We start from the raw sequence: 21,621 nt of genomic DNA, 5'->3' as shown, positions 1-21,621 counted from the left end.
CCTTACTAAGGCTTGAGGTACTTGTGGCTAGGTGTCGAGCCAAAATCGTCAACATCTGGTCCAGCCACGCAACTTGGAGACTGTTTCACCGACCCCGCGACAGGACCTCGATCCAAGAGAATTATGCTACCGGCATGGTACAAGAAAAAGTTCCGCAATGGGGAATGGAAACGGTTCGTTGCGAAATCATTCCGGGCATCACGAGTCCAGACTCCACGACAGCTGTAGCCTGTGGCATGCGGCGGCTCCTGTTCAGGTGTCCTCCTGTCGCCGTGACTGAATGGGCCACCGCAAATACCTAGTCAAGGGAGATTATTATCATGTACCAGTTTCTCTTGCACTAACGTGCGGTACCTCGGATGTTTGGGGTATGCGTGGGTTGCGGCGTCCAATCATCAGGGGCAATTACAATATCACCAAAATTTTCTGGTCTGGAGACGCTGTTTTGGTGTAATTTTTATTTCACTCAAGCCTGCAAAACCGGGGGCCGGCGGCCGGGGGCGTCTCCTCCTTTGGTGGGGGGCCCTTCTCCTGGTGGAGAATCTGGGAGGCTGGGACCGTGGGACGAGCCTCCATTGATTCCCCCTCTGTGGATTTACGGATACAAGCCCCCTGTTCATTCTGGTGCTTCCGTCCGCGGTAGTGGAGCTCAAGCTGGCTCGGAAAGCCTTCGGTCGCAAGCTGACCAGCTCGCAGTTCCGGATTCGCCCTCGGTCGTCGCAGGAGATATGATAGGCGATACTCCCAACACCCGAGCCCACGCCCGAGTTCTTCGCTTAACATCCTCACGATGCTGATTGCTCTGCATTACTACAAAAGCGGCCCCCCGCCCTCACTGTAGCTGATGGTTCTGTGAGGTCCCCCAGAGAGGCTACGGCCATCTTCCGCAGGGACCGGCGCAGCGGCGCTTTTGCTCACCTTTGCGGCTTTGCCTCGGCCACCCCGTGTAATCAGCCGCTTTTACACTATTCGTGGTTGGCCAGAAGGATGTGGCTGGATGATGCTATCGTGGCATTTCTCGCGACCGTCAACGACTACAACTGCTACCAGCATGCAACTATTGAACTGACCCATCCAGACGTTTCTACAAATTACGACCTTCCTCACCGAGCAAGCGCTCTGTCAGGTTCCTCGGTCTGCGGCTCTCATCGATGCTCGCGATCGCGATCTCGATCTCTGCTTTGATTCTTATCAACTGCGGTACGCCTGGCACCTGCATGCCCGTCAACACCGTGCATATAGGCATTGCGCACTGCTTTTTTTACTGTCTTCGGAGCTCATCGAGCACGTGATTCGAGTAGTCTAGAGACTCGGTAGCCAGGCGGCACCGGCTGGCAGGGACTGGGACAATCACATGAGAAACACTTGGCAGTACGTGCTTGCAAAAGTTACTTGCAGAACCATGATCCAATCATGCTTGATCTCGAGTTCCTCATGCCCGCTAGGTTGACAGGACCCCTAAAAGGATCGGATTTGACAATCAGTCAACTGACCATCTGAGGGGAACACACCGCATTAGAGTGACTATGCAACTCCCGACAACACGAGCGCATGTGATGGAATGCGGTGAGCCTTCTTTTGCATTTCAAACATCATGTTCCGTCAGTTTCTCTCTATGTTAAACTGAGCGCAAGGGATCAACCAGCAAACATGAGAGTGATAGTTTGACCGTTGTGTTAGGAAATGACGTCAGCGTAATAAGGTAGTGTCAGCAGGGGACCAGACACGGGCCGAGTCTGCGGTCACAACTGATGAAAGGTCGCAACGACTCGCTCCGAGATGCAGCATGAAGAGCTGTCTTGGCACTTCCAGGCGGACGAGACGTCGTCGAACAATTCGAGAAATCATGGGTATGTGGTATATCGGGGTATCACGCGGCCCCACGATGGGGAGCGGGCAGATCAAGCGACGGGTTGGAGTAAGTGCCGGATTGACTCGCGCCAACCAGCCCACCCCAGGATGAGGCATTGCGGACTTTTGTGCATGTTGACGGTCACACTCTCAGTTCTGACGACCTGTCACCTCCCACGCTCCAAAGGGGCGGAGGATCCGAGGATGGAATACCTAGGGTGGTCCACGAGGGACGGTCAGAGGCCCCAGGACGCATCAGCACTCGGCACCGGCTCGTGGTGCGGCGCTACCAGGCGGCAACCTCGCTGATGCAGTGATGGAATATCGTGGGATGGGGGTGGTTGTCTCAGCCCATGGGTTGTTTCGATGGGCAGTGGGTGTCGTGGAACCAACACACGTGTTGGAGTGCTGCAGCTCGATTGGCTACGGATTGAAGGTTGAAGCTTTCAGCCTTGTGGACTGGCCATCGTGCTCCGTGGATTAGTGCTGGAGATCTGTTATGGAGAATGGAAATGGGGGTGGACTTCGGAGGATATGCCATCCAGTGAGAGTTTCACCTTTGGCCAGGCCATGGACCTTGATGGTCTTGTTTGCGGTGTTTCTCGCGACCTGTGTGCGTGTAAGTTGTATGTACGTACACGAGGGGGGAAGGAAAGGGAAGGCGGGGAATCATGTTCCTTGCTGCATCGTCGTGTGAGGCAGTCGTGGCAGTGAAGGCATGAGGTGCCAATACCACGTTATGGCCATCGGAAGGAGCGGACAAGCACATTAATAGTCATGCTGCTCCCAGGTTCAGAATGAAAGGAGCACCTGTTGATGGTTGATGCCGCTTCCTTTCTCACCAGTGCCACCATCACAGACCCTTCCTTTCCCCTGCCCAGCCCGTCAGTCAGCAGGGACGTGCAACCATTGGACGCCACCGGACATCATCACTTTCCACTTGCAAAAACCACCCATCAACTCTAACGCAAGCCCAGCGGTTGGCGTGCGGGAGCATCACCCCTCAAGTTCAACCGGTGTTATTTATTTAGGGTCACCAACAAGCCGCGATTCCCTACCCTCAACGTTCGGTGCCTACAAAGCAAGGTAGACCAGCTGGGTTGTTCCCAAGAGCTGTAACTGTGACGTGGACCCTTGCGCCCTCCCTCTCTTCTCTCTGTCTCTGAAGGTGTCATTGCGTGTAAGGTATTATACCTTGGGTACGGATACCGTCTCTCACACTCACACTTTCACACATATTTGTACCTTACCGCTCACGTCTGGCAGCATTCCCAAAGGTGGTATTCCAGCAACTCCAGCTGCCCGGTCCCCTGCTTACCGCCTCGCCCCAGCCCTGGAGCCCTGAAAAAAGCCCAGGTCACGACCACGGCCAAGCCCAGAAAACCAAGTCAGACAGACCCTGTCCATTTGATCCAGACAGTCGCTCGCGCTTCCATTTATTTTTCTACGGGGACAGCCAAAGCTCGGCCAAAGGAAAATCATGACTTAATAACCTTGAATTGGCCCCCCCGTCTTCTTTCTCGCTCCCACTCTGGGTCTCTCCGAACACCCCCCGTTGCAACGGTCTCTTTCTCTTTTTTCAAACAACAACATTCACCTTTCAACCGGCCTGCCGTGCCTGCGTGCGTCAGAACCATAGAAACATCGAACCAGGTACCGCGCCTCTTCAGCTCCTCCCAGCAATGCGGTCTTTACCCGCAATAGTGGGCGCCGCCCTGCCTCTGCAGCTCGCCCTGCTCCAGCAGTTGTTCCTGCATGGCGTCATTGCAACACCTGTTGCCAGCGGGCAGCAACAAATCGTCATTGGCTCTGAGGTCGCAGACACAGTCGCTCAGGAAGGGTCTCGACGTTTAAGTGGAAAGTTTCTACACATTACTGGTAGGTTTGGATGCTACCCGACGACACCCACGGGCGCCGCGATCAGCATGGCATGACATGACTGCAGTCGTGACGCTCAGGCAAGGCAACATGAGGCGAACCGCTTTCTGCTTGCTGCCAGATGTGGGACGACACCAAAAGCTAATGACTGTTGTGCCCTCGTAGACTTCCATCCCGATCAATTCTACAAAACCCACTCCTCCACCGAAGAAGGCGTCGCGTGCCATTCAGGCGATGGACCCGCCGGCTACTATGGCGCAGAAACGTCCGACTGCGATACGCCATCTTCCCTCGTAAACGCGACCTTTGACTGGATCGCCGCGAATGTTGCAGACGACGTCGATTTCGTCATATGGACTGGCGACTCTGCGCGCCACGACAGCGATGAGAGCATTCCTCGTAGCCCGGGCCAGGTGCTCGGCACAAATCGATGGATCGCCGACAAGTTTGCGGAAACGTTTGGCGACCCGAAGGACCCCACGAAAATGGCAGTACCTGTAATTCCAACTTTTGGAAATAACGACATCCTGCCGCACAACATCCTCCTGCCAGGGCCCAATAAGTGGTTAGGATACTATGCCGAGATCTGGAAGCGCTTTATCCCCGAGGAGCAGCGCCACTCTTTCGAGTTTGGCGGTTGGTTCTACACCGAGGTCATTCCCAAGAAGCTCGCCGTATTCAGTCTCAACACCTTGTACTTTTTCGACCGAAACGCTGGTGTCGACGATTGTCAGCAGCCGTCCGAGCCAGGTTTTAAGCAAATGGAATGGCTTCGCGTGCAGCTGGAGTTCCTCCGCGAGCGCGGCATGAAGGCCATCCTCATGGGCCACGTGCCCCCGGCCCGGACCGACAGCAAGAAGAATTGGGATGAAACCTGCTGGCAAAAGTACAACCTATGGATGCAGCAGTATCGGGATGTTGTCGTTGGTTCGCTTTATGGTCACATGAACATTGATCATTTCATTGTCCACGACACCAAGGAAATCGACATCAACATTCTGGGTGGATTTGCGGTAGATGATGACGTCGGCCGCGAAGCCTTCGAGGATGAACTTGAAATTCAGTCGGCACAGGACTACCTCACAGAGTTGCGGGAAGGCTGGGCGAAATTGCCAGCCGTTAACGTGAAAGCTCTAGAGGAGGAAGACACTGTGGAATCGGATGCAAAGGGCAAGAAGGATAAGAAGAAGAAAAAGAAGAAGCCAGGAAAGGATTTGGGCGGCAAGTACGCAGAGCGGTACCACCTCTCCCTTGTCGGTCCCAGTATCGTCCCCAACTACTTCCCCACACTCCGCATCGTGGAGTACAATATTTCCGGCCTCGAGGATGCCGCGGTTTGGACCGACTCGTTCACCGACGCCGTGCCTGCTCTATCGCTCCCATCAGACGACGACCCCGTTCACGAAGAATTGAAGCGCGAAATCGATGCAGCCAAGAAGAAGAAGAAGGGCAACAAGGGCAAAAAGGGAAAGAAGCCAACAAAACCCAAGGATCCCAACTTGGTCATCCCGCAGCCGCCGCCCGCAGGCACCGGCCCCGGCCCGGCATACGCACCTCAGCCCCTGACCTTCCTTGGATACACCCAGTATTTTGCGAACCTGACCTACCTCAACAACGACATGACGCACGAGAGCAAGGACGCATCTGGGAACAAGTGGCGCGACGGCATCCACAAGGACAAGGATCCCAAGTCCAAGAAGCCCAAGCCTCGCCCCTTTGCGTTCGAGGTTGAATACAGCACCTTTACCGACAAGATTTACAAGCTATCGGACTTGACCGTCCGCAGTTACGTCAAGCTGGCAAACCGCATCGCCAAGGAGAATGCGAAAAAGGGCAAAGGCAAGGCCCTTACTGAGGACTTTGAAGACGATGATGAAGACGAAGAAGAAGAGTCGTTAGATGAGAAGAAGGAGGTGATTGAAAACGAAGAACACGATGACGACGACGCAGACGACGACGACGAAGATGAAGATGAAGACCTAGAAACAGAGAAGCAGAAGGGAAAGAAAGGCAAGAAGGGTAAGAAGGGAGGAAAGAAGAAGAAGAAGAAGCACAATAAGGTGTGGCTGCATTTCCTAAAGCACGCGTTCATCAAGACGGTGCCGCAGAAGAAGCTCAAGAAGTTTTAGAGTGAGAGAGTGAGAGAGTGTGTGAGAGAGATGAAGCATGAGAGCTAGAAAGCGTGCGAGATGCCTAGTCATTGGTCACTGGTCCAATTTGTTGTCATTGCAACTTGCCTAGAAGCATTTGCTAGACTTTTTTTTTTTTGGAACCCGGGCATGGAGCTGTGTATTTGCAAGAAACAGAGGCGTTTTTTTGTTCCTTTTTTTTTTTGGAGCATGGGCAAAGGGTAGCGAAATCTTTATGGGTTCTTTATTTTCTTATCGTTGTAAGGATTTCCGAGTCACTAGTAGCCTCGGGGGTCATGTTTCTCTATGGCATTATTGCAAATCAAATCATGTCAGTTACCTTCCGGTTAAGGGGGGGCTTCTGCATGTTTGTTACACAAACTAGTTCCTTTTTCACGTTTCCGCTTGAAGTTATTACAACATATCAAAATTGATACGTGAGGCCGAATAGAGACAATCATCTTTGTAATTCATAAACTTTTCATGTCTAGCCGTGTGAATCCCCAAAAACCAAAGCATCAGGTGGGATATACATCAAGTGTATACACCCACACACCAACACAACCCGGAGCAGCTCTCTCAGTCGCTATCGCTCTGCGCGGCAGGAGAATCAGAGAACCCATTCCACTCCTCCTCAGACTCCTCCTCCCCATCATCATCACCACCGCCACCATTCTTTGCTCCCTCCTCATCTTCATCCTCAATATCCAACGCGCCCGAGACGTCCCACCGGTCCCCCTTGGCAGCGCGCCCGACGTACTTTACAAAACGCAGCGTGCCGCTGTCGCGCAGCACGAGCGTGAGCTTGTTCCACGCGGCGGCCTGGAAGAAGAGGATGTTGTCGTCGTCGCCCGACGACTTGTAAATCGCCGCGTCCTCGTCCTCTTCGCCGTCGTCGCCTGCCATGTAGACTTCGTGTCCGCCGACTTCGGTTTCTTCTTCTGGTGCAGGTGCGGGTTCGGGTTCGGCTTTGGCTTTGCCTTTACCCTTGTTGCGCTTCTTTGATGCTTTGCCGTTGGGCTTTGCTTCTTCTTCTTCTTCCTCCTCCTCCTCGGGCTTCTCTTCCTCTGCGTCTTCCTCCTCGTCGCCCCAGCCCTTGGACGGGGTAATACCAAGGTTGAACTCGAGACGGGGCTTCCCGTCGTGGCCCGTCGCGAGGGTATAGTCCTGTCCGCGACGGAACCGGCGCGCGAGGAACTCGTGGTTCTCGACGACGGTGCCCGTGGCGACCTGCAGCCACTCGCGGAACTGCCGCGAGGGGAGCAAGTGGTCGAGCAGCTCCGTGAGCGGGTTCTCCTCGTGCGCGCTGCGCAGCTCGTCGGCGCCCGCGGGCTGCTGGTAGAGGAAGCGGTGCTTGTGCGGGGGTCGGGCGACGCGCCACGCCGACTTCTTCTCGATGGCGTCGCTGTCGTTGTCTGCGAGGGCGTGTTGCTTGGAGGATTCTTGAGATTCGATATACTCTTTGAGTCTGGCGGAGAACTTTTTGGAGAGTATGTTGGAGAGGGTGATGCTCGAGTTCTCCTCAAAGTGCTCCGAGATTTGCTCCAGCGTGTCCGGGGTGAGGTACGTCGGCGCAATGTACTTTAACAAAAACTCGAGCCCGGCCTCGTCGAAGCCCTCGAGGCTGGCCTTGGGCTTATCCACTTTCACGGGCCGCGCCTGCGGGGTGTCGTGCTGGTCCGGGTTGCCCTGGAGCTGCATGAGACCCGAATTCTTGACCTGCTTCTCCTCGGCGCCCTCGACGTAGCCGTCCTCGCCAATCTGGGGAATGTGGAACCAGCCCGAGATGGCCATGCGGACGCGACCGCCCTCGGCCTCGAGCTGGGCTTTCGTCTGGGCGTGGTAGACCTCCTCGACGTCGTGGAAGGACTCGCCGGGCTGCACGGCGAAGAAGGAGAGCTGGTTCCACGCGGGCGGGATGACCTTGGTGTGATCCGGCGCCGGGGTCTTTGCAATCTCGCCGTCCTTGCCTTGTTGCTCGAGGACGGGGAACAGGCGCAGGGCGCCGCCCCACTCGGGCTTCCACGGCGTGTCCGGATCGGTGAGGTAGAGGATGTAGCTGACCTTGCGGCTGCCAATGACGTCGTCGTGGCACAAGAGGTAGCAGCCGGGGGTGTAGACGTTGATAGCCATGTCGGTCTTGCGGCCGCTCAAGGGTCCGCAGCCGGTGATGTGGGAGACGTAGTCGCGAAAGGTCTCGGAGTAGATTGCGTCGCGGAGCGACAGCAGGCTCGGGAGCTTGGCGAGGGCGTCATCGTCGAGGCCGTCGAGGTTTGCGAGGTCACCCGACTGGTGGATCTTGTAAATGTCGGTTTCCTTGGGGGTGAAGGAGACGTTTTCGCGGATCTCGTCGCGGACGGAGCGGAGGAGGGCGTCGTCGACGAGGCCGTTGATGACGGAGTGCTTGTAGGGGCTCGATTCGGCGTACTGCTTCGTGTAGGCGTCGTGGACTTTCTTGTCAAAGAGACCCTTGCGGAATCTCGACTTTGCGACGTCGGCCGAGAGAGCTGCGGGTGGTGCGAAAAAGATTCGGTGTTAGTGACGACATCGGGGCAAAACAGTTGGAGCGTGTTGTAGGGCATAGGTGGATGGCTAACTCGTCTTGGTCTTCTTCTTGGACGCTCTCTTGTCATCAATTCGTGAACTGGCCTTGCGCTTCATCTTGGGCGATTTGGTGAGTAGGGACAACCTTTTGAAGGAAGAATCAGGGAGGAAAAGTTGATGGCAGCCTCCCAGAATTTCAATATTTTGTGAAGACCCAGCGCTGGGCTGTCTGTCGCTGATCGGAACCGAACGTGGGCTGAGGTCCCACATAAAGTTTTTCTCCCAGCAGCTGTTTTCGCGCCAAATCGTCCCATGGGCTTAGCACCCGTCCCACCGATGGCCCCTGCAAAGCTTGCAAAGCTGCCTCTCCACGAGTCTTACGCTCAGCATATGGCGGGGGCACTTTAACGGTCGGGAGAGCTCCTTGGTACACCGCCGTCCGTCCAGTATCGGTGCGGCCAATGATAAAATCTGGCAAATGGGTTGGGTCTCTCTCTCTCTCTCTCTCTCTCTCTCTCTCTCTCTCTCTCTTCAAACAATTGGATTGTACAGAAACTCGTCCGCATGACGGTGCAAGCGCCGGTTGCTTCGCTCTCCTGCGCACCCATTGAGTACCGCCAGCCTGACGCGGGGACAGCCAATGCCGGTGTCTAGATACATCAGGTATGCACCATTACGTTTGCTCCTGGCGCTTGAGATTTACATGAGCTACGTCTTATATCAGAAGCAATGCATTAAATGGTGGGTGGGAGTCGAATAAACGGAAGTCACCTTAACCCAACTTCTCCCTATTCCCTCCCAATCGTTGGTAGGTTAGGCACCATTCCCTCTGGTCGAGGGAAACCATAATCAAGGATTGGAGATAAAAGAATGTGTGCGACGGCGCTTGGAATCGGAGGTTCTCTCACCCAAAACCCGGAAGGAGGATGGCAGGGCGGGCGGGCAAGCTTCGGGCGAGCCGGGCCCAACCGCCGAACCCCGCGCCCCACACGTCCACCTTCGTGCTGCCCGCCCGCTCGCACGCTTGCCCCTCAATCGGTCAGACGGTCTGTCCTCCCCCCGCCAGCCAGCACTTTGCCCGCAAAACGTCATGCATCCACGGAACACTATCCGTAGATCAATTGGCTTTTCCCAAATTGCGGGCTTCCCAAGCCGCTTCATTCCTCGATTGGGCAGTTCCCTAATCATCTGAACCCAGCACTTTACGTCCATTACGCCCTGCCCCGCAGTTGCTATCGTAATCTTTGTATCTTTAATACTTGGTTTCGTTCCAATCACGATAGCTTCATTTCTTCTCACTTTGAATTTCTGTGTGATTTTTTCCGACGAAACTCCCATTCATCTTTTACGTCTTCAGCTAGAAAGCATTCGATATGGCGTCCCAGATAGACATCGCTGCTGTGAGAAGCAAGTTCCCTGCCCTGGACCAAGACCAAGTCTTCTTCGATAATGCAGGCGGAAGTCAGACGCTAGGCACAGTCATTGAGTCGTATGTCACCAGACACTCTTAAGCTCCTATATAGAGACATCACTCACACAACGACTCAGCATCCGGGACTATCTCACACAGAGCAACGTCCAGCTAGGCGCCTCTTACAAAGTCGGCCAGAAGGCGACGGCCTCCTACGGCGAAGGCTACCAGGCCGGCGCAAAGTATATCAACGCATCCCCCGACGAAATCGGTAACACGAAAACCATTCCACATTCTCTCTTTGACAAAAACCTTCTAACCTAAGGGGTACCCCAGTCTTTGGAGCTTCGACAACCCAGCTCTTCCGCAACCTCTCCCACACCTTCACCTTCTCCAAAGGCGACGAAATCATCATATCAGCCGTCGACCACGAAGCCAACATCGCCTCCTGGGTCGACCTCGCCGCCCGCCAACAACTCGAGCTCAAATGGTGGAAGCCCGCCTCAGCCACAAACCCAAAACTCACCGCAGAGAACCTGAAGTCCTTGCTCTCTGACAAGACCCGCCTCGTAACCCTCACGCACGCGAGCAACATCCTAGGCACAATCCACGACGTCGCCTCCGTAGCCTCCCTCGTGCACTCGTCCACCCCCAGAGGCCTCGTCTGCGTCGACGGCGTGGCCTACGCCCCGCACCGCCCCATCGACGTCAAAGCCCTCGGCGTCGACTTTTACGCCTTTTCGTGGTACAAAGTCTACGGCCCGCACACGGCCATGCTCTACGCCAGCCGCGCCGCGCAGGAGGGACACATGCGCTCGCTCGGCCACTTCTTCAACCCGAGCGAGTCCCTCGAGGGGAAGCTCGGGCTCGCGGGCGGTAGCTACGAGCTCGTCTCGGCCGTCCCGCGGGTCCTGGAGTACCTCGGCACGCCCGACTCCGAGGGCTGGAAGGGCAAGGTCGAGCAGGAGGGGCAGCTTCAGGCTGCTCTGCTCGAGTATCTCAACGGCCGGGATGATGTGACGATTTACGGTGAGACGGATGCCGGTACCGACCGCCGTGTTCCGACGATTAGCTTCAGGGTCCAAGGATGGGGCACCAAAGAGCTCGTGAATGCCGTGGAAAATGAGTCCGAGTTTGCTTTCCGATGGGGCCACTTCTACTCGTACCGGCTTATCAAGGAGATTCTGCAACTCGATCCTGCCGACGGCATCATTCGGGTTAGTATGGTGCATTATAACAGTTGTAAGTTAAGTACACCTACTAGACCTGTCAGTAATGCTAATCAGTTGCAGTTGACGAAATCAAGGGGTTTATTGCGGCCCTGGATAAGGCACTGCGACAAAAGTCCAAATAGTAGTGTATAATGTGGTAGAATTAGGATTAGAAAGACCTGTAACTCCGGCATACCACCGGAAAGTTGCTGTCCGTCTGATATCTATATACGCTGAACATAAATCATGGCTCCCATAGCTTTTTATAGAGAACAAAAAAAAACCAACAAAAAAAGGAAAAGTCGTCAAAACGTGGCCGTGAGAGAGAAAGAGAAAAAAAAAAAAAGTCGGAGGTTTGTTGCAGTGGGGACTCGGATACCGAATCTCTAGAGCTTGCCGGTCTTCTTCTCGACGGCTTGTCTGAGGACCTTAATAACCTCTGCGGGGTCCTGGGCACCAAATACAGCGCTGCCCGCAACGATGACATTGGCGCCCGCGTCGGCAGCCTGGCCGACGGTGGCACCGGTCAGGCCGCCGTCGACCTCGATGTTGAGCTCCGGGTACCGCTCGCGGAGGGCCTGGACCTTGGGCAGCTCAGAGGCCATGAATTTCTGTCCGCCGAAACCGGGCTCAACTGTCATGATCAGGACCATCTGTGTTGTGGAGAGAACCCCTGTCAGCCTAATGCGCCTTCGCGGAGACCCCGTTTTGGTGGTGTGTGTAACAGCTGCTCGTAAGAAAAAAAAAATAAGGGCTGGAATAGGTAACTCACGTCTGGTCTCTCGAGTGGATCTTCGCTCTCGAGGAGCTCCCACACAACGTCGACCGAGGTTGCGGGCTTCAGGGCGACGCCGGCTAATATGCCTTGCTCGTGGATGTAGCGGATCAGGGCGCGGGGGTTCGTCTTCTCATCGGATTGGACCTCTGGGTTGTCGGAGTCGGAGGAAAATGCGGCCTCGTAGTGGAAGCAGTACAGGTCTGCGCCGGCATCCTTCATGCCCTTGACCCATTTCTTGGGCTAAATCGACGCATGCGTTAGTAGGCTTGTTGTGATATGCCGAGATACCGCAAATGGACTTTCGGCGGCGCCAAAAAAACATGAGCCCAGGGTGAAGGGAAAGCAATTACCTCGGAAACCATCATATGACAGTCGAATGTGCCCTTTCCCCATGTCTCGATAGGCTTCTCGACATGGCCTCTGATCTTGGCAACAACACCAGGTCCCCATGAAATGTTGGGTACAAAGTGGCCGTCCCTAGAAAACCATATAAATTAGCCATGGCTCGGCTCGGATATGTGAACAAAATCCTTGCGACCGGCTTTCTAAAAAAGCGGTCGCAAGATGCTTGTGTGCTGATTTTTTTTTTTCATGGCGGGGTATGGTCTCCGTACATAATATCGACGTGAAGCCAGTCAGCGCCTTGCTCTATGGTCTTGGAGCACGCATGGCCAAAGTGGCCAAAGTCGGCCGCGAGAATCGACGGAGCTATGATTGCCTTGGGTGCCATTTTGCAAGTAGGCAACGAATACAGAGGGGGAGAAAGCAATGTTTCGTTAGTGTGCGCGTGTGTGTGTGTCTTTTGTGGCGGTTAGAGAAGAGGGAAAAAGAGAGGTGTGCGTGGGCGGCGGATGCGAAGAGCGGGTGTGTCTGGTTTTGTTCGTGGGCACTGAACGGCTCTTCGGCGTTTGGAAAAGGGTTGGAGGGTACACGATCGGACATGCGACCGGAAGCTGTGGTAAGCTATGGACCCTGAACCACGAGAGCTCTTTCGGGTGGAGTTTCTGTTGGGATCTTCCCACATTGTGGGATATTCTGGGATCTAGAATCACTAATAACTGAGGGGTCGTAGTCGTGCCACCCCACGCCAAACGTCAACCCCGCCGGGCACGTACCGCCCGTATGATAAGCTCCGGAGTACATAACGCACCCCTTATTTTAGGTACCTCCCTACCTAAGCATAGCTCCACCCGTCCCATTACCCTTCCCATTGGGCTGGCTAGCTGGAAAATTCAAGAGATGGGGGCTGACCGACCCCTGACGTTACCCGAATGTCATGATGGGCCTCGCCGCCTCGGGTGATTATCCGCCGCGGCGGATTTGCGGTCACCTGTATCCGCACCATCCTACGCCTCCGTGGCCATCCCCGGAACCAAAGAAGCATCCCACGATGCTCATCAATGGTGTTGTGCCTTGGCTCCGCGTCATAATGTCCTGCTCGACTGACCATCACCGTATGGCGTGCTCCATCCACAAACTCGAAATATCCACGGACACACGTCGCCATTTCGGCCGAGAGCGTATGCCAACGAAAAAAACAATGGAATATGCGGGAACGACTCCTGGTCCACTCTAAACTGCCTGGGTAATGCTGTCCCCCGTTTATACATACACAGAGCCTGGACCAATAGCCCTACTCTTCGTGCTCCCGAAACAAACTTAGTTGTCGAAGCTGTACTTCAACCAGCCACCCAATGCCTTCAAACTCTCCCAACGGACATTCTCGTCGGATTCTCCCATTAGCTCCATAACTCTGGTCTTCAGACCAAGCTTCTCAAGCTTATATCTCATCTCAGGCACCTCCTTAACCAAGGCTCCAACATCGTTGCATGCAATAGCGAGGACTGCCTTGTCGTTCTCCCATGGCTTCTTCATAATCTCGGCGAGCTGGCGCGCAATGGCTCCGTTCTCGTGCTCCAAAATCTTGCGCGCATTCTCAGCCCAGAATACCTGGCTTCTGTGAGGTGGTGACCATCGGAGGTGACCAGACTCGACCTCAGCAACGTATTCGTCAAAAGTCGTCTTTGTCTTGGTATACTCCTCAAGAAGTTCCTTGAGACTTTGTGCATCCTCGAGCAGGTCAGGGTCTGTCAGGTGACGGCCACTCAGGTTATCGAGGAGCGCAGGTAGTCGCGCAAGGACTGCGGTAGGGAGGAGTGACTTCTGGTTCTTGCTGAGCAAGTTAAAGAGGGTAGAAACAACCAATCGGGTCGTCTTCTCCTTCGGAGACAGGCGCAAAAGCTGGGTGTAGAGCAGGACAATATCGTACTCGCTAAACACGATTAGTTTGCGGGAGCCATACGACTGGGTTTGTACTTACTCATTAAGCTCGTCACCAATATCTTCAGCTTCGAAGCTCATCTGCCAGATGACCAGGAGCACGTGGTACAGCAGTTGCAAGCCAACACCGCCGCCAAGCGAACCCTCGAATCCGGCATTTCTTGTGGGTGCGGTACCACTCCATATGCTTGCCGAAGAGCTGCCGTTGCTACCAATGCCAGCCGCCGTTCTGAGGATATCAATCAGGGGCGCAATCGTCTCGCTTCTTTGATTCCAGAATTGTTGTCTCGCAGCGTGTCCGAAGAGAATGGAGGAGTACTCCTGGACCGCGATATCTTGAAGGCCTGCATCAGAACTCTTCGCAAGGCCAGAAAGGTAGGAGAGGAGCACGGGGATGGCGTTTCGGGTCGCCTGCGATTCGTTCAACGAGAGCGACATGAGCTTGGTCAGGGCCGTCGATGTAAGCAGTGGGATAGGGTCCTCGGTGTTGTTCGAGTGGGCGAGCAAAGGTAGGAAGTGCTTGTAAGGGTCGGTGTTTTTGAAAATAGCCTTTGAAAGTGATGGTACACCTATTTGGAAAGACGACAGCATTAGCGGGGGTTGAGGCATATGAAGGGATCGCCGAGGTATCTCAATCTCTAGGGGAAACTAGGGCAGGATAGGGAGATTCTGGCCAAAGTAATGAATTGGCGATTTAGAGTGGTGGTATAGAACATACTGGGCAAGAGGTCCGCCAAGAGGACGAGGATATACTGGACGACATTGGCTTGCTTGCCGGCGGACTCGAGCACCGAGGGCTTTCCAGATTCGCCAACAAAGAGGGAGCGGTAGCCATCTAGGTCTCCTTCAACAATCTCCTTTCTAGTCTCGGGTTTCTTCGCCTTATCGACAGCGCGGATGCGGGCCAGGTGGTCCTCTGTGATGGTGCCTGCTCTAACAGCGCCATCCCAGGGGATTGGCCGCTGACGGATGTTGTTCTGCAGCGAGGCCAGGTAGGTGGGAGGATCGAGAGACATGGCGGCGAGTCGAGGGAAGTAGCGACCCGGGCGGCTTTCTTTGATTGAAGATGCACCTATGTCGCCGAGGGAGGGGTTTGGGGATGGACGGCGTGGATGGATTCGAAGGTGCTGAGGGTCGCAGGTCGTTGTGGCGGGAAGCTGTCTGACGAACGTAATGCTCTCAAGCCGTAGCCGCAGGCCCGCAGCCGCGCCCGCCCAGTTTTTGGGTCACTTCCTTGCTCAAGTCACAGCGTCAGGCTGATGGCATCTGATTGGCTTGAGATCCAGTTCTACACCAGCCACAAGTGGCAGCTCCAGCGAACCCACCAAAGCTATGTTTAGCCAATTAGATCAACCCATTCGATCGAGCGTTGCGGCGGTGCACATTCCCCAACTTGGCTCATTGCCTCTTATGGAGTACACACTCTGTTGCTCCAAATAGCACTACGACCCAGTTGCCCCGGTTCCCAACCACCCTATTTCTCCAAGTGCAGTTATCGTTGATACTCGGCTCGCCAGATGAAGCTGAACACCGCTTGCCTTTCCTTTTCCCTTCTACGGAATACGGAGTACATACATGACCCTTGCTGGTAAGACTGGCGCACGCCAATATGCAAGGCACATACGGAAAGAGGTCCCTTGAATCTTAAAAATGCGTCACTAGCCTGGACATCACGGCCTCCTTGGTGATGGTGTCCCATCCCGCCGGCCAGACTCACTTGCACTTGATGCCGTCAAAGTTGCGGAACCCACGGACTGACACCTGCCGAGATGTTGTCGTGGTTCCAGAAGCCAGCGCGAGAGCTGTCATTGCGCTGCCACTCTGCCCTATACGAGTCAAAGACCGTTTCCTCTGCCTTGGAACTTCTGTCGCGAGAGGTCATGACCATTTCACTAGGTCCGAGGCAGATGAGACTAATGTGACAGCGCGAAAATGAGCATGATCTCATTGAAGCAGCTCACGATAGGCTAACGAGTGTTCCTACCAATGATTGCAAGGCACCAACTGGTAAGAGTAAGCCCGGATCGCCTGCTTCTAGCAACCGGCCAAGGGAGGAAGGAAGGAGCTCGCTAGCTGCGTTACTCGGTTCCATTGCGACCTGAGGAAACAAGCCTGCGAAACGGTACCTGACCTGACGGGGCCCGGCGGGAGTGACAAACGGCAGGGCAAACAATCGCTCCTGTTGCTGCCGTGAGTGCCCTGCTGTTGGAAGTTGGAACAGGCTTTCTCTGCCTATCGATTGTCGTCCAGTGGACGGACCGACTCCTGCAGGTAAACAAGTGGGAACCAGGCGCTCTCGGCCGGGCCAGTCACGAACGTCTTCGTACCATCCCAAGTAGCGAGTAGCGACCCGTTTCTGCCAACTCATACAGGCATCTCCCCGCACTGGGCCACTTATAACCCTCGTCAGTTCCGGGTGTCTTGGTCTAAGTGAAGGGGGAACCACATCTCGGCGCCCGATCTTCAGGAACAAGAACAAAAAAAGAAGCACCAAGTGTGACGGAATCGCACACTCAAGAGGAATCTTCAGAATCACCCTCGTCAGAGATTGGCCAGAAACTAATCGGTGAAGCTAGATCCCTGCGGAACTTTGCATTATTTGAGGGTGGTATTGTGGGTGTCAGAAGTGTGGGTGCGCCTGGTGACAGCGGCAGCAAAATCAAGAGGTTGGACTCCAAGGAGGTTGGGAATCGACCCGCGCAACGGCCAAGAAAAAAAAAAAGGACAATTCCACTGCCCAAACCAAGTAATACGACACTCCCGTCCGTCAGCGCCTTCTCAACTTTTCCCTCTCTCTTAAATCAGACTTACCTGCAGGTTTCATTCTTCCCGACTTCTTGGTTCCTTCTTTCCATCTAATCCAAGAAACACCACATTCCAAGCTCTCAGTCCCTGCCGATACGTCTGCACACTAACAGGCTAGGTCGGCCAGCTCACACCTCTCACTCAATCACACCTCGACCATACCAACAGCTTACCCTCCCTCTTCTTCTCGTCCCCCGCCAACCATTAATACCTCATTCTACCGCTGCAACATTCCTCACTCTCACAATCTTTGAGGCGCCCACGAGGCTACGAAACAAGACAAGACCTCTCGACATCCCCATTGACCTTACAAGACTGGCAATTGTGGAGAGAGCCGACTTACATTCTCAACTCGCCGTTTTCCCGGCCTCGCGCATTCCTGGCAATTGACGACACCAACCAGCCAGAGAAAAATATGACACGGCGCAAGCAGTCGGCGGCGGCCCCTCTGGTCGCCGGCCTACTTCTCTTGGTGTCCGCCCCCACTCCGGTGTTCGCCCACCCATATCCTCTCCAAAATATCGCAAACAACCTCTTCTACAACCTTGGCGACCAGTTTATGAAGCGCGATTGCGTTCAGCGTTGCGGAGCCGACTCCCAGTACTGCTGTGGATCTGGAGAGCAGTGTTACACCGTGAATAACATCGCTGGCTGCAGCACCGTAAGCGGAGGTGGAGGCTACGGCATTTACACCACGACATGGACTGAGACGAATACCTTTACCAGCACGATTTCAACAAACTGGCCTGCTGCAACAACAACGGCAGCCGGAGGAGGCACGGGGGCCACCTGTGTCCCTCAGAGTGATGGAGAGACGGCCTGTGGCAGCATTTGCTGCGCCAACTACCAGTACTGTGCCTACTCGGGGCAATGCGCTCAGCGCGATGGCTGGGGCGGAGGTGTCACCACAATCACATCGGGAGGCCAGACAATTACCACCCAGTACTCCGCTCCCTACCGTATCACGAGCACCAGAGCCACCGGCACCGCTGCCTCTGCAACCAGCACTGGCACAGTCGTGCCCATCACCGACGAGGGCACTGGCGGAGGATTGAGCGGCGGCGCCATCGCTGGTATTGTCATCGGCACGCTTGCAGGTCTCGGTCTTCTGATGCTGCTCTGCTTCTGCTGCATCGCCCGCGGTCTGTGGGGTCTCATCTTTGGCGGCAAGAAGAAGAAGGAGCACAGCCGCGAACGAGTTGAGGTTGTTGAGGAGAGATACTCGCGTCACGGTAGCCGCATGCCCTCGGCCCACTCCGGTCGCCCCTCTCACGGCGGCTGGTTCGCGGGCGGCGGCCGTCCCGCCCCGGCTGCCCGTCGCAAGGAAGAGAAGAAGGAAGGTGCCAAGTGGTTGGGCCTGGGAGCCGCCGCAGCGACCATGCTGGCGCTTCTGAACCTGAAGAAGGACAAGCCAAAGGCCAAGCCTCGGTCAAGCTACACCGACTCGTACTACTCGTACACGGGGACAAGTCCCAGTGAGTTGTCAAGGGATTCTCGGGATCGATCGGATCTGACGTCCTACCTAGGCAGCTCTAGCTCGGGTGGAAGAACTCACCGCACCGGCCACACACGCGGCACACACACGACGCGTCACTCACGGAGGTAGCACCCGAAGTTCTTTCTCAACCTCGGTTGACTTGCATATGCTGTTGGCCGCCTTCTCTACAAGACGGCTGAAGCCCCGAACATGCTTTGATCGTACATAAAATTGGTAATATTGCTTTCTATTTTTCTTTTGGCGTTAAAGGAGGAAATCATAATCCCGCCGAGCTTTTGAAAGCACGGCGATGAGATACTACAAGGCACGAGAGACGAGACATTCGGCGACGAAGGGGGAAATGAAAGATTGACGAGAGATATGAAAACTGGGTGGAGTGTGACGAAGAGAGGAGGCTTGGAAATGACGACGAGATGTGGAACGGGAGGAGGATCATCTCTTTGGACATTTGAGCGTTTCCTACTTCATTTTCCTTGGCGTGGCTCACTTTGTCTACCCATCCCCCAAACCCGCATAGCATGTTCGATGTTCAGGACGATTTGATGGCATAGACGAAACTTCTCGACGCACTTAATGCATTGGAATGGAAACCAAATCTTCGACCGAACCTACGGAGTATCCGTACTTACTACAAATTTGTTCACTGCCGTGCTGTCGATATTGTGTTGTTGATTCAAGCTCACTTGTATACTGCAGCCACAATGCTGAAGCTTTCTCGGGGAAACCGTGCAAGAGTCGACGAGTTGAGATGAACACGCGGCGCTTGCGCACAGCATGAGCGTTTTGATCATGCACCGAACAAACCGAGTTTTCCATGTGCGCTCTGTGTTTCCGAGTTTGAGCCGTCTGATGCGTCTGTCTCTGCGTGTGTGCGTGTCGGGTCTATGTAAGTCCAAGTTCAAGTTGCCGTTGCGAGTACTCCACCTTCGGGGGGCCTTTGTGAAAGAGTTTTCTTTGGCATGCCATGTGCCAACACAGAGCGGATTCTGCTCTGCTTTCTGTCAGACTCCCACTTTCACTAGTGGCCGGTTGGCCCAATGGCAAGGCGTCTGACTACGATTGCGTTTACCCTCGTTCGTCTAGGGCGAGGAAAACGTTGACAAAGTATCAGGAGATTCTGGGTTCGACCCCCAGGCTGGTCATCCTTTTTGGGGGGTTGGGAGATGTTTGATGCCTTTTTGAACGTCCCTGTCATATCGAGTCTTATGTGAACCAAGTCGTTGTAGGTCGTTGAGTTAATTGCTCAAAGATGAGAGGGGAATAGTTGTCATGTGTGAAGTAACGTCGACTGAGGAATCCTCGTCGGGGAAATTTTGTGATGTGCCCACCGCGTTTGAAATGTTTACTGAGTGAGGGAGAGGAGTTGATCGTCTACTTTGAGGAACTTTGGTGATCAAATTTACTATCATGAATTTGGGAATGGCGAGTAATGGTCTGGAAATTTCGGCCAGCTGTTACGATAGCTCCATTTTCCCCCGACATACACACGCAGAGATTGTAAAAAGTCGAAGTTGGATTGCCTCCGGCCATGTCCAGGAATTGACATTCACACGGCAGACATTAGAGGGACGTTTTGACAAGTTGAAGTGGGTATCATTTCACCATGAAGAATTTCTCATGCGTGGGGTATATAATAAGGTGTTGTTGGGATAAGCCGCTCGGAGAGAGAGCAGGAAATGTCTTCTTGACTTTTGATGAGATTCATGGTAGCCCTGCGCTACACGATGCAAAGTAAAATTGGAACCCCGGCCACGCCAGTTGTGTGTGTAAGACCCAGAAACCCCATTTTGATTTTTGCATTTGCCTCGAAAAACATTGACCTGTTTTGACCCTTTTTGTTTGGTGTTGCTCCCCTCCTCCGGCTCATACATCAATCAATACCTTCGTTTTTGTTTGATATCATCGAGAGGGATTTGTACGTTTGATTGTGGGAAAAAAGTGCATTTAAGACTCCTCCTCAACGTTGCCCTTCTCAGAGACGTACATGCCGTCCAAGAACTTACGGATATCCTTGTTGCGGACCTTGCAGATCTGCTGGATATCGGCAGCGGACTGAGAGACAGCCTCGAGGGAGTTGCCGAAGAGGACGAGCTCGTCCTTCTGGGCCTTGGAGACCTCGACGTCGACGCCCTCGCGCATGATGACCTTGCGGACGAGCTTCTCGCCAATGAAGTTGCTGAGGTGAACATGTTAGCTTTGTTGTTCTTGACCTGTACAGAGAGATTGCGACATACCGGATCTCGACCTCCCACAGACCAGTCTCGGAGTCCTTCTCCAGGTTGACGTTGATGGGGAAATGGGCGTAGACGTAGCGCATCTTGTACTTGAAGCCCTTGGTGACACCGACGATCAGGTTGTTGATGAGGGTGCGGACGGTGCGGAGGGTGGCAACGTTCTTTCTTGAGCCGTGGTGGATCTCAATGTTGATGGTGCCCTTAACCGGCTGGGAGAAGTTGACAGCCAAGTGGGACAGGTCCTTCACGAGCTTGCCTGGCGACGGGTGTTAGCCATATTGACTTGATGAGGGGTCCCTGCCTCACCGCAGCCGTTGCGCTCTGCTTGCGCTGACTACGGACATTGGGGACGGTCGTTCGCGATACGTTGGAGACGAAATCGCGACCGGAAGGAGAGGGGAGTGCTGTACTTACCACGGGGGCCCTCAACGGTGACGATGCGGGACTTGATGTGAACCTTGACTGTTTGGAGAATCCAAGTCAGCATGCATTCGATTGCCTGCCACTACTGCTCCTTTCGAGCTCATCCACAGTCTAAAACTCTTCAACCCAAAAACCCAAATGTTGCTTTGTCCGCCTCAAGCCTCCCCAATCCCTCTGCCATTTGTGATGTATGTGTTGTACTTTTGCGCCAGCGACCTTGTTGCCATCGGCATCGAGGTTGCGACCATGACAGAGGAAGGGCGAGAGACTCGAAGGGCGAATGGCGACAGATAGGTTACATAGTATCGTGAAGTTCAAAACCCGGCGGAGCTCGCAGGGGGCCGCATCGTGGGGGAGGAGTTTTTCGGTGATTTTTGTGTGCTCTCTCGATCGTCAAGAAGACGACGACGACGGCATTGCTTCACATACCATTCTCGGGAACCGTCAGGCTCTCTTGGGAGTGGATGTATCTCATCTTGACGTCGGGGGGGAGGAGGGCTGTCGGCTGGGCGATCTACTGGGCGACTGGTCGTTCGTTGGGCGATGAGGGACAATTCTTCAACTTTCAAAAAAGTTCCA

The 21,621-nt window shown here is 54.4% G+C and overlaps 7 protein-coding genes and 1 non-coding gene across 8 annotated transcripts; 4 read left to right on the top strand and 4 right to left on the bottom strand.

The window, feature by feature from the left end:
* Positions 1-3,575: 3,575 nt before the first annotated feature.
* Positions 3,576-5,858, top strand: BDP55DRAFT_514333 (Metallo-dependent phosphatase-like protein; the record flags this gene model as incomplete). The annotated part of the gene is made up of 3 exons (XM_060567735.1): positions 3,576-3,729; positions 3,895-5,642; positions 5,730-5,858. Coding segments are annotated over 3 exons (2,031 nt in total), but the record flags the coding sequence as incomplete, so codon positions are not given.
* A 451-nt stretch (positions 5,859-6,309) lies between these two features.
* On the bottom strand, positions 6,310-8,628 carry BDP55DRAFT_657196 (Oxoglutarate and iron-dependent oxygenase degradation C-term-domain-containing protein). Its single transcript, XM_060574399.1, has 2 exons — positions 8,456-8,628; positions 6,310-8,365 (listed from the first exon to the last, which is right to left on the bottom strand). The coding sequence occupies exons 1-2, from the start codon at positions 8,517-8,519 to the stop codon at positions 6,438-6,440; spliced, it is 1,992 nt and encodes a 663-aa protein (XP_060431921.1). The 5' UTR covers positions 8,520-8,628; the 3' UTR covers positions 6,310-6,437.
* A 1,053-nt stretch (positions 8,629-9,681) lies between these two features.
* Positions 9,682-11,336, top strand: BDP55DRAFT_61297 (aminotransferase class-V). Its single transcript, XM_060571216.1, has 4 exons — positions 9,682-9,891; positions 9,951-10,084; positions 10,150-11,055; positions 11,106-11,336. Exons 1-4 carry the CDS (start codon positions 9,776-9,778, stop codon positions 11,165-11,167), a joined length of 1,218 nt encoding a protein of 405 aa, XP_060431920.1. The 5' UTR covers positions 9,682-9,775; the 3' UTR covers positions 11,168-11,336.
* BDP55DRAFT_61274 (ribulose-phosphate 3-epimerase) lies at positions 11,260-12,825 on the bottom strand. Its single transcript, XM_060571210.1, has 4 exons — positions 12,417-12,825; positions 12,153-12,279; positions 11,797-12,042; positions 11,260-11,677 (listed from the first exon to the last, which is right to left on the bottom strand). Exons 1-4 carry the CDS (start codon positions 12,530-12,532, stop codon positions 11,411-11,413), a joined length of 756 nt encoding a protein of 251 aa, XP_060431919.1. The 5' UTR covers positions 12,533-12,825; the 3' UTR covers positions 11,260-11,410.
* A 636-nt stretch (positions 12,826-13,461) lies between these two features.
* Positions 13,462-15,098, bottom strand: BDP55DRAFT_629829 (V-ATPase subunit H; the record flags this gene model as incomplete). Its single annotated transcript, XM_060572069.1, has 3 exons — positions 13,462-14,074; positions 14,123-14,651; positions 14,801-15,098. The coding sequence occupies 3 exons, from the start codon at positions 15,096-15,098 to the stop codon at positions 13,462-13,464; spliced, it is 1,440 nt and encodes a 479-aa protein (XP_060431918.1).
* Positions 15,099-16,876: 1,778 nt separating this feature from the next.
* Positions 16,877-18,567, top strand: BDP55DRAFT_61269 (uncharacterized protein). Its single transcript, XM_060571209.1, has one exon. The coding sequence runs from the start codon at positions 17,303-17,305 to the stop codon at positions 18,491-18,493; it is 1,191 nt and encodes a 396-aa protein (XP_060431917.1). The 5' UTR covers positions 16,877-17,302; the 3' UTR covers positions 18,494-18,567.
* An 841-nt stretch (positions 18,568-19,408) lies between these two features.
* Positions 19,409-19,527, top strand: BDP55DRAFT_t115. The gene has a single exon. It is a non-coding gene; the product is annotated as a tRNA-Arg (tRNA).
* An 802-nt stretch (positions 19,528-20,329) lies between these two features.
* Positions 20,330-21,517, bottom strand: BDP55DRAFT_548089 (ribosomal protein L6; the record flags this gene model as incomplete). The annotated part of the gene is made up of 4 exons (XM_060568809.1): positions 20,330-20,561; positions 20,620-20,875; positions 21,034-21,081; positions 21,472-21,517. The coding sequence occupies 4 exons, from the start codon at positions 21,515-21,517 to the stop codon at positions 20,330-20,332; spliced, it is 582 nt and encodes a 193-aa protein (XP_060431916.1).
* Positions 21,518-21,621: the final 104 nt, after the last annotated feature.

This window comes from Colletotrichum godetiae, assembly GCF_030913485.1.
Source record: "Colletotrichum godetiae strain CBS 193.32 chromosome Unknown BDP55scaffold_12, whole genome shotgun sequence".
Classification (NCBI taxonomy): domain Eukaryota; kingdom Fungi; phylum Ascomycota; class Sordariomycetes; order Glomerellales; family Glomerellaceae; genus Colletotrichum; species Colletotrichum godetiae.
This window is presented reverse-complemented; position numbering and strand designations above follow the sequence as displayed.